The sequence below is a fragment of the Marmota monax genome, unplaced genomic scaffold (genome assembly GCF_021218885.2).
Source record: "Marmota monax isolate L192 unplaced genomic scaffold, Marmota_monax_Labrador192_F-V1.1 WCK01_AAM20220418_F8-fsc00151, whole genome shotgun sequence".
NCBI classification, from domain to species: domain Eukaryota; kingdom Metazoa; phylum Chordata; class Mammalia; order Rodentia; family Sciuridae; genus Marmota; species Marmota monax.
The window spans coordinates 3,869,389-3,881,116 of NW_026694226.1; the positions used below are offsets into that span (position 1 = coordinate 3,869,389).

Here is an 11,728-nt window from a genome sequence, read left to right on the forward strand (position 1 = left end):
AAAACAACATCTTGTTGACTCAGATATAAATGATATAGCTCATAGATCCATTTAATTAGAGAAAAAAGGACAAAAGATCTTGAAACTTTTCCAAATACAAATTTTGCTAAGTCTAAATCTGTACCTCTATCTCTATTTTTTGAATTCACATATTCTTCATTAAAGAATAAATCTGATGAATCAATAATGGGTATTTATGTCATTGGTGCTATCATGATCCAGCAACAACACTGACACAAATATTATGTTTTTCTGAACATATTCAAAGCTAGCAAATTTAATAAATATGTAAAGAAATTATATGAAGTGTAATTATTTTCTAAGAACCTGAAAAAATAAGAAAGCATAACCAAAATTGAGAAAAGAATTTATATACTGACTTTGTTAATAGTAAAATGTGAGAAAATGGATGGCTTTCATTCTAAAATACAATACACAATATAATGACATCCTCTCTTACCACATCTCTTTAACTATACTGAAGATTTTAACCATAAAATAAAGCAAAATCTAATAATAATTATTCTGATAATTATAATTAGACATCCAGAATAGAAAGGAAGAAAGGAGTCCAACTTTATTTGAAGACCACAAGAATATGTATGTAGAAAATTATCTGGCATCTGTTTAAAAACTACTACAGATAAGCCAGACCCAATGGCCAGCCCAAAGCAATTTAGCAAGACCCTGTCTCAAAAAAAAGGGGGGGGGGGTGCGGGTGCAGAGGCAAGGGACATAGCTCAGTGGAAAGCTTCCCTGGGTTCAATCCCCATACAAAAAAAATAAAATAAAATAAAAATAAATAAATAATGAAAACTACTAGAACCAAAAGTAAACTTTTCAAGTGTGAAATAAAATGAATTTTATTTCTAAACATTAGCAACAAATAACCAAAAATTAAAATTATTAAACAATAGTACCAAAATTGCTGCAAAAATATAAAACACTTAGGGCTAAATCTGCCCAAAGTCATGTAAGATGTATACACGGAAAGCTACAAAACATGACTGATGAAAATTAAAGAAAACCTAAATAAATGAAGAAATAAACTATACTCATAGATTCACTCAATATTTTTAACATATCAATTTTACCTGCATTTTTCTATAGTTTCAATATAATCTCTACCAAAATCTCAGCAAGTTTTTTTTGTAAAAGTCAACAAGATGATTCTAAAATGTACATGTAGTTGCAAAGGATGTAGAGTAGTCAAAACAGCTTTGAGAAAGGACAAAATTAGGGACAAAAACTACCTGACTTTAAAATTTATAAAACTAATGTAATCAAGCCAGTATTTGCATCAAGATTAAAGAATAAGTCAATGGAACAGAAAAGAAATTTCAAAGATAAACACATAGATTGTCTTCTTATTTTTAACAAAGTTCCAAATATCCTACAGATCTTAGGATCATTAAGAAGAAATGAGATGACAGTCTAAAACTTCACGCAAATGAATTTAGACATATATTTGACTGGCATCTCTTAGAAAATTACAACTCATATAATGCAATATTAATTCAAATTTTGTTATATCCAAATTTATGAAAAGCAAATGCAGCTTTATTTAAAAACTTTTCCACAATATAAGCTCCAAGACCTAATGGCACTCCAAATAGATTACTCTAAGTATCATCTATCTTACATTAAATCCTCAAAAAATAAGAGAAAAAAAATAAAACCACTCAGTTTAAAATCTCACAGTACTTTTGATACAAAAACCTAGTTAGGACAGTTAAAGGAAATTAATGACCAATCTCTTGTGATCATAAATACTACATCCTAAATAAAATATTAGAAAATTAACTAATTGAATCCAGAACATATAAAAGGTTAATATAACACATTTGAATTTGTCAACAGAATATAATACTGGTTGTATATTTAAAATGAAATATATAATTCACCACATTTTATTAATAATTCACCATATTTTATTAATAACAAAAGTATTATAAAGTGAAATAAATAATAAAGGTAAAATAAATTATTAAAAGGAAATAAAATCAATAATTAATAAAAGAAAGATATTAAAGTAGAAAAATATTTTATCTCAATGACTATATCAAATACAATATTTGATATATTTTGAAATGTATTTTCAATAGCACTAATAGTAGAATCAAACTTATTAGTGAGTTTGTAGATAACAATTTGAAACATACAATAGAATATTTTTTTAAATAAGTATAAATATAAAATAAGTTAAAACTATGAGAACAATTCCCAAGGACTAATAGGAGAAATCATAATTTTTAAGTAATATACACAAATTTAAAGACCAGTAACAATTAGAGAAAAAATATTTAAACATAGTGCATATATGTGAATGCATGACCAATGTGATTCTGCAACCTGTATACTCAGAAAAAATGAGATATCATATCACACCTGATTCAAATGTATGATATGTCAAGGTCATTGTACCGTCATGTGTAACTAATTTTTTAAAAAAAATTAAATTTAAAAAAACATAGTTGAAAAGAGTTTATTGACTTGAAAATAAAAAAGAAGAATATACAGTGTTTAACTCAGTGTTGAAACAGGAGTACTGTCATGAAGTATAATTAGATGTATAAATCTGTATGACCTTTTAGAGAAAATTTTGATAATCTGATGCAGAAGCCTTGGAGTGTGGATGTGCTTTATTTCTGGTGGTATAAATGTAGTCATTGTAAGCTTGCAAAAGTGGTCATAAAAGGATGATTTGCAAGAAAACTAAATTTCTGGAAAACAGTTTATTCAACCATGCAATATATTTATATGCACCCATCTATCTGATAATAATAAGCAGCTTCAAAGCATGTTCAAGAATTGGGAATGGCATGGAAAAACTGAAGGAATCTTATTATAAAAATATCAAAAATGATGATACCTTCTAACATTATTGTCTTAAAATACTTGTATATTAATATTTCATGATGAAACAAGTTTAAAAATTATATAAGGAATATTTATATCATAGGGAATACAAATGTAAGATGTAGTTATTTGTGAATGTGAAAAGTTGGAAATTATAGAAACTGTAAAAGTTTGTGATTGTTCATATATTTTCTTATTGTGACTATCTGAATTTTTTACTTATTTTAATTAAAAATGTAGTATGCATTCTGCTGTCATATATAACAAATTAGAATAAATTTTAAAAATTGATAACCAAAAACAATCTGGTTAAAGGAAAAAGTGATATCCACAGTGTGTAAGGGAAGGAAAGCTTCTATAGAAAAAAAATGTAATAAAGAAGAAAACTAAGTCCCAATCATCATCCACCATAGGGGAGGTAGAACAGATGTCAGAGGGACAGACATGTACCTAACCATCTGGGTTTCAGTGTTATATGTTGGTCATGATTGTTGTCTCTGTTTCTCAGAGGACACTGCCTTCAGTGCTGTATTTTTCAGGATTCCTGCCAAGTTCATTATAGTGAAGTTTCATTAGTGATTTTTGAAATTGGGTCACCCAAGGTCCCTTTTGTTTATTCATCTCACTTCAACTTTGGCAAATAAAACAAATGATAATCTTGTAATTGTAAAAACTTCTCAACCCATCCATAGGAATCAGAATTACCAACTCTTTCAAAACCAGAAGAGCTCTTCATATTCCCAAAACTTTTGAGTACCATAGATTCTTAAACCTAGAGCATTTTAAAATGGATGAAATCTGTAATGAGAAAATATTGGCAATGTGTTGGATTTGAAAATCTCAGAGACAAAAGGCACTATAGGAGGATCAGCTGTCCACAGCAAGAGCAGCCAGAAGTTCAAACACAGCCTCCACTAATGAGATCATTCCTCCTCAACATCTGCAGAAAAGCTGCTGTTACACATCGAGTGGAATCTAATGTGGACTTTCAGAAGAGTAAGTACAACTTCTATAATTGTACCTCTATTCTTTTTTGAGATTGTATCAGTATTTCATCAGAGAAATTAGATTTTATATACATTTATCTATATCATATGGTGTGTATAACTATTTGAAATATTGTAAAATAATTAAGTTTATATCTAAGTTATATTTTTTGTAGAAAGTGCAACCTTTGAAAACACAGCTTAGCCAAGATGATACATAATGAGTATTATCTAGATTGTTACCTCACTGTTATCTAACAAGAACTCATCTTTCTCTTCAAAGTGAAAGCAATGTATGTTTATATGGAAAAATCACCTCTAAATATGATGCACTAACTAAAAGTTGATATACTATATGGCATCTGCAGCCTTAATTTGTTTTAAACTTTCACATACATAAAGAAAATAGAAATGTCAGAATTCAGTTTCAGTAATTCTCTCAAACTTTGGCTCTTGATATTCTGTACAAGAAAGACCATTAAGGATTGGAAAGCAGACATTTTAAAACAAGGGATTCTACGCAGGGTGGGCAGAACTGCAAGTGTATGTTTTTTACATATTGAACTAAATGCCAGAGAGCTGAAGTAAAAGGCTTGGCAGAGGGATAGGTGAGCTATACATACATTGTAAATGTATGATCCTTCAGTCCATATCAATTTGACCTATTTTTCCCTATAATCCCTGGAAATGTCATGGGACTCCCCAGAAATTCCAGGAACTGTCTTCCTTTTCTATTTTTGTGACTATATATTCTGCAGATTTTCCTGGAGACTGGACACATCTGGTAACTAACCTCTCCTTATTCTAAAGGAAAGAAATAATTTAAACACAGAAAACTATTCACCTTACAGTCTAATTGGAGTCTCCCAGGAATATTCTTTTCATTCATTGACATAAACCAACCTCAAACCCTAAACATACTAATTCAGGATTAAAAGTGCTTGAGATTACAGTGTAATGAGTTGACTCCTGTTAAAAATTATGGAAGAGCTATTGATGCAAACTGAGAATATAACATCCTTAAAAATTAGTATGTCACTGAAAGACTGAAGAAGTATGAATGGCAATCATGAGTGGAAGATGAGCTATCTGTGTAAGACAGGTAAGAGAAACCAGATATCATAGTATTTCTTGGTTTGGGTATTATGATTAAGCTGAGCAGGTATCAAACACATTTTACAATAGATTCATGAAGTGTTTTAAAGTAAATAGCATATGAAAAATTACACTTTAAATTGCATTAGTTTTGTTTTTAATGTTTGCATTTCTATGAGTACTATTTATAATATATTTAGTATATCTGCAGAAAATATAAAACTGTATATTATGAAATATTAACTACTAATTTTATATTCTTTTTCCATCTTCACTTCTCAGACAAATTTTTCAACTTCAAATATTACCCATATGATAGAAACACGTAAAAGAAATTTAAGGTCTTATACTTTCCAATTGCCCTAAATGTTATAAAAACAAGTGAAAATAATTAGATTGCTACTTTAAAATTTTGTTCTTGCAGTCAGTGGCAGATGACACTGATGACTTCCTCTGAGGATACATCATGACTATTGACTGTTAGATTCTTTTTAAATTTCCAATACACAGACGATCCATTCCTAACTTTTCAACCAGTGTTACAAAAGATTCTGTGGTCTTTAACTTAATTATAGATTACAAATATCATATTATAATATAATAATTATAAATTACAAATATCTCTCAGCCAAGAGTTTCAGACATTAGATTTTTCTACCAGATTGTCGCTAACATTATTCACTTTGGAAATTTTTGTCATTCCAATAATAGAAATATTAGAGAATAATTAAGAAAATATATTGCCTAGTATGACAATAGAACATTCATTGAGGGAAAACTTTTGTAGTATATTGTTAATAGAAAACTTCATGAATTCCCAGGCTCCCTGTGAACATGTTTAACAAGAGTTACCCCAAGGTGACACAAAAGTCTTAACAACACCTTCATTTTCAGTTTTGTGTTGTTAACAGTTTTTAGGTTGCAGTGTGAACAAAATCTATGACTAATTTTAAAAAGCATGAGAGTACTATCACTAGATATATTATGGTCATTAATAATAGTTGTTTAGAGAGTCATCAAAATGTCACATAACTTATTGTCATTTCAATGCATCATGTGCTACACCCACAAACTAAAGAGGACCTTAGATGATATCATCTTATTAGATATATTTACATAAACTGTAAATGGAAAATAAAAAGGATTTGTTAGTCACACTTTACAGTCAATTGTTTTGCCAAAACTGACACTGACAATATAGGAAAGGTGTTCTTCTCATAGATACATGGTATTTACAATTTTATAAAATAATTATATTATGAGATTCTCTAATGTTTTACAAAGTGTGCAGTGCTGAGTTTAACGCCATAAGCATTTGGTAACTGTGAGCTGAAGAAAATGTGTTCAAAGAAGGTAGATGGGTTAGTGCTACATTTTAATATGATCCACTGAAATTGTCTCTTATGCAAATCTATTGTCTTTCAGAGTTCCATCTCTCAAGAAAATCAAGATCCTTGATAATTATACTTCTCTGAGAAAGTGACATAAACATGAAAACTTGACACATGATCCAAGTTGACTCTGTACCCATCCTAGTAAGAAGAGAATATTTTAATCAATGCTTTGAATATTTTAATCAATGCATTGAATCCATTCTTGAAACTTTATCATTGGAGTCCACCAAGGAAATCTACTTTCATTCACTGATGTAGGAAAATAGCAAAACCTAAAGACACTGACTGGAAACATTTAATTGAAGGATATTGTAGTTAATTTGTTAATGGAAGGGAGAAAATTATAAAGGAGCTATTTATTCAAACTCAGTACTGCAAAGTTGACCTGTTATTTCATTATCTTGATGACAGCTATCTCAAGGAAGCAAAGTGAATTTCAACTACTCGTTTACATTACACAGATGATACAAGAACAGAAGCAACTTGTCACTTTGGTAATGGGTGTCAACAAAAAATGTGGCAATTCTGTGGTATGACTTAATTCAGTAGCAAACATTTTCCTTTAATGCAAAACATACAAATAACTTTAAAAAACCTGAACCGTTTAAGAGCCATGAGTGTATATTTTTTTAAATTTTTTAAATATGCATTTTATATACAAAATGACAAAAACATTATTTTGTTACAGAGGATGGACATAAAATTATAATTGATTGTGAATTTTGGTAAGCCTCAATAGCAAGTCCAAATTATTTATTATGTGATTGTTTTATCAAGGATCAATCTACAAACCAGATGTGAAATTATTAGTGAACTTTAAGATTTCAACTTCAAAACAGAGAATAATGCATTGGGAGTAAAATAAAATATTAATACTGAATGCATCATCAATTAAAACAACTCAGAATATGGACAAAAATTTTTAAAGAAATTTGGGAAAATGCAATGAAGAGATAGAATCTACAAATTATTGCACTGTGGCACAGTTAAACTGATCTATAAGAAATAGCTCTTTTAAAGATGAAAACTTACAAAGCCCATGAGATTATTTACAATATTAATTACCAAGTTAAAGAATAAAATTCGTGTGAACCAGATATTTGAGTTCACTTCTTAACGTTTATCACTATGAACTTTAGCATCCCTATATTCTAACAAAATACCTGATTTTCCTCACAAAGAGCTGGAATCAGTTATGAGAAACCACACGACAACAACCTTCATTCTCCTGGGACTAACAGATGATCCACAAATTCAGAGTCTACTTTTCATTTTTTTGTTTTTTACCTACTTACTGAGTATAACTGGGAACATGGCAATTATCTTACTCACACTAATGAATCCTCATCTTAAAACACCAATGTACTTTTTCCTACAAAATTTTTCCTTCTTAGAAATCTTTTTCACATCAGCTTGTATTCCTAGATACTTGTACAACCTATCAACAGGTGACAAGACTATCACCTACTGCGCTTGCGCCATTCAAGCATTTTTTACTGACCTCTTTGGAGTAACTGAGTTTTTTCTCCTGGCCACCATGTCTTATGACCGATATGTGGCCATCTGCAAACCCCTCCATTACACTACCATCATGAGCAACACAGCCTGCAGAAGACTCATCCTCTGCTGTTGGATAGCTGGCCTATTGATCATACTCCCACCATTTAGCCTTAGCCAAAATCTGGAATTCTGTGATTCTAATGTTATTGATAGCTTTCTTTGTGATGTGTCTCCCTTCCTGAAAATTTCATGCTCAGACACGTGGGTCATTGAGCAGATGGTTATAGGCTGTGCTGTGTTGACCTTTATCACCACCCTTCTTTGTGTAGCTCTCTCCTATATATGTATAATCAAGACCATCATAAGATTCCCTTCTGCCCAGCAAAGGAAAAAAGCCTTTTCTACCTGTTCTTCCCACATGATTGTGGTCTCTATCACCTATGGCAGCTGCATCTTCATCTATGTCAAACCTTCAGCAAAGGACTCCGTAGCTATTAATAAGGGGGTGATAGTCCTCACTACTTCCATTGCTCCTATGTTAAACCCCTTCATCTACACCTTAAGGAATAAGCAAGTAAAACAAGCTTTCAATGACTCAGTCAAAAGAATTGCCTTATCTTCCAAAAAGTAAAGAAATGCCAAAGTTGATCATTCAGGTTTTCATAACAGATTAGCTTTCTAAAGCATTTACCATTAAGTTCCTAAAATAATTGTTTGTGTACTGCAGAAAGCACCCAAAAACCTAAAGCAAATATTGAACCCACAAATCTAAATTGAATCTTAAGTAAACAATGAAGACAGCAATTTTTTAAAAACTTGATGTATTAAGAAATTTTTAAAATCAAACCAAAAACTACATGAAAGATTCAGCCAATGTAATATACCATATTGCTATTAAATTTTCATTATTAAAATAAAACTAATCAATTTTAAATATATACTACAAGCACAACAAAGTGTCTAATATTTTTCTATTAGCATGATTATATTAATGAAATAAAATTTGCAATGAAAATGAGCTCAGTAACAGAACAACCTTATTTAAAACGACCCTGAAAATTCAATTAACTGGGAATAATTATAATGAAGGATGACAAGTATTATGGCCACATGGCTTCCTAAAGCAAGATGAATTGTAGTCAAGGAGACAGGACAAGCATTAGGGAGAAGGGATGGCCAGCTTTCACAGACAGTTGCTTCTAGCAGAGGAAGAGCTCTCCCATGACCCATAGCACAATAGTACCATTATCACCACTTCTGTCTTTTTTTTTAAGAATTTTTCTCTGACATTCTCTTGATAGAATTTTCTGATAACTTGTGCTCTTTTACCAAGACTTCCCCACAGTTCCATGACTAGCCCCCTTTACTGAAAACCCTAATTTAACAGGCCTCCAAGTTCCCCACTGGCACAAAGTGGCACTTTTTACAATTCAACATTACTTTGTCACTACTATTTTTCAGTTTTCTAAGTGTTCACGGGTAAACTCTGACCTACTATGAGCCTTGGTGTGTCTGGTGATTTGAGTGTATTGGAAGAGTTAAGAACACCTCAAAGCTACAGATCCACAAAAAAGCAAGAAATTTTGTCATTGGTGATGACATGGGTGAACCTAGTACATCATGCTAACCGAAATAAGTCACAACAGAGACTTACTTTCAGGAAGTTCCTGAGATGAACAATGAAATTACTTGCAACTTTCATCTTCCCTAGCAAGAATTTCCAGGATTCAATTGTCATTAGAACTCTGGTGATGAGTAATCCATCCAGCATGTTTCAAGGCCTCCTGCATTTTCAGTACTAACAATCTCTTTACTTTGTTTCCTAATACCCTTCAAAATGTCCAAAAGAGTTGAAAATATCCTAATCATAACAGCCAATATAGTTAGTGTTACTTATTATGCACCTGTCCAATTAGGCACCATAAATGGGTCATAGAAATGCACATAGATAGAAAATCACCTTAATTTTTCTAATGAAGGAACTGAGACTAGGGAAGAACTAGTGGTACTGCCTTTAAAGCTCAGACAGATGACTCAGCAGCTATGCTTTATGAAAATTATGCTTTCCCCCCAAAATTTGAAAAGCTGAAGAGAAGACATTCTCCATTTCTTCTCTCCCAACTCACCACCCCACCACCTCTTGGTATCAGGAATCAGACCCAGGGGTGCTTAACTACTGAACTACATCACAAACCTTTTTATTTTATTTTATTTTACTTTATTTTATTTTATTAATTTTGAGAGAGGATTCCACTAAGTTGCTTAGGACCTTGCTAAATTGCTAAGGCTGGCTTTGAATTTGCTATCCTTCTGCCTCAGCCTCCTGGATCACTGGGATTAGAGGCATATGCCACTGCACCCCACCTCCATTTCTTCTTTAACTAATACAACAATTTATTGAGGAAATAGCTCTCTATTTGTACAATAATTGATAAGCAAAGTATGGAAATCCTCATTATCTCCAGAGAAAGGGCCCAGGAAATTACAGGAAAATAGGCTGAATCATTTTTATAGCTTAGATCCCAAATTTTTATTTCAAAATTCCCATTATTATGTACAACTCTAATGCACCAATGGAAAAAAATGTGGAAAGAGGAAAAGAAATATCCCCCTAGAAAGAAAGGAAATCTTGCCATTTTGACAATATGTATGAACCTAGAGGACACTATGCTAAACTAAATAAGTCAGACACTAAAAAATATCATAGTTTAATCACTTGTATGAGGAATGTAAAATAGATAAGAAGAAAAATAGAATAGAAGCAAAGAATAAAATAGTGACTGTGGGTGCAAGAAGCAGGGAGATGTTTGGTCAGTGGGGTCAAGGTTGGCTAAGCAAGACAAGTTAGTCTAGAGATCTAATATAGAACAATATGACTATAGTTAACAATGCCTTGGCATACATTTTAAATCTGTTAAGATAGTGGATTTTCACTTTTTCTCTGGAGAGACAAAGAGAAAACGTAAGAAGGGAGGAATAAAAAATAAGGGACAGGCAAGGACAACTCTGCTGCCTAAAAGAAAGTAAATTTTAATATAAAACAGAAATTGAAGAATAGTTCTTAAGAATGAATAATATAAAATAGCACTATCCAAAGACTTGGATGATAGCCTATAAAAAATAATAATGCATTACATATTACAATTTTTTTAAGTTAGAGTGACCACATTCACAATGAACAATGTAAATTAGAAGAAATAATTTTAATAGCAATAACAAGTTTTTGAGTAATAAAAAGCTCTTTTCCTTAAGAAACCATAACTGCTCTAAGTGTTTCTGCATAGAATGATACTTCAAAATATAGAAAGCATAAATTGATAAAACTACAAAGAGAAAAGACAATTACACTATTACAGTTAGAAACATTGAAACATTTGTGTCAATAAGGAATTGAACCAGTACTCAAGAAATTCAGTAAATATATACAAGACTTAAACAAAACCCTCCATAAGTATGGCCTTACTGACTGTATTTACAGAACACTCTACCCAAAGAACAGCATAAATGTTCTGAAGTTCATAGAAAATATTTACTAAGATAGACAGTATTCAGAGCTCTCTGACAGATCTAGATGAATTTTAAAGAATTCAAATTATACAAAACATGTTATGTGGTCAAAGAGAATTAAGATAGAAATCACTCATAAAGATTATTGAGAAAAATAACTAAAAGACAATTATAAAATTATGTGAATAATTGAAATACAACTAAAGCAGTATTCAAAGGGAAATTTATGGTTCTATAGCAATAATAGCAATTAAAATATGTAAAGACTATCATCAGCCATAATCTTAGCCATGCAGCTAAAACAGCTCTCAGGGAGGCCAGGTAGTATTTTATCTGGGCAATTTGTCACTGTCAATAAAACGAGCATTCAGTAACTCTGGATAAAAT

The 11,728-nt window shown here is 31.2% G+C and overlaps 1 protein-coding gene across 1 annotated transcript; it reads left to right on the plus strand.

Annotated features, from left to right (window-relative positions):
• Window positions 1-7,529: 7,529 nt before the first annotated feature.
• On the plus strand, window positions 7,530-8,465 carry LOC124108291 (olfactory receptor 6C2-like). The gene has a single exon (XM_046466739.1). It carries the CDS (start codon window positions 7,530-7,532, stop codon window positions 8,463-8,465), a length of 936 nt encoding a protein of 311 aa, XP_046322695.1.
• The last annotated feature ends 3,263 nt before the right edge of the window (window positions 8,466-11,728 follow it).

Excerpts from the sequence above, each read along its gene's own strand:
- LOC124108291 (XM_046466739.1), top strand. The coding sequence starts at position 7,530 with ATGAGAAACCACACGACAACAACCTTCATTCTCCTGGGACTAACAGAT.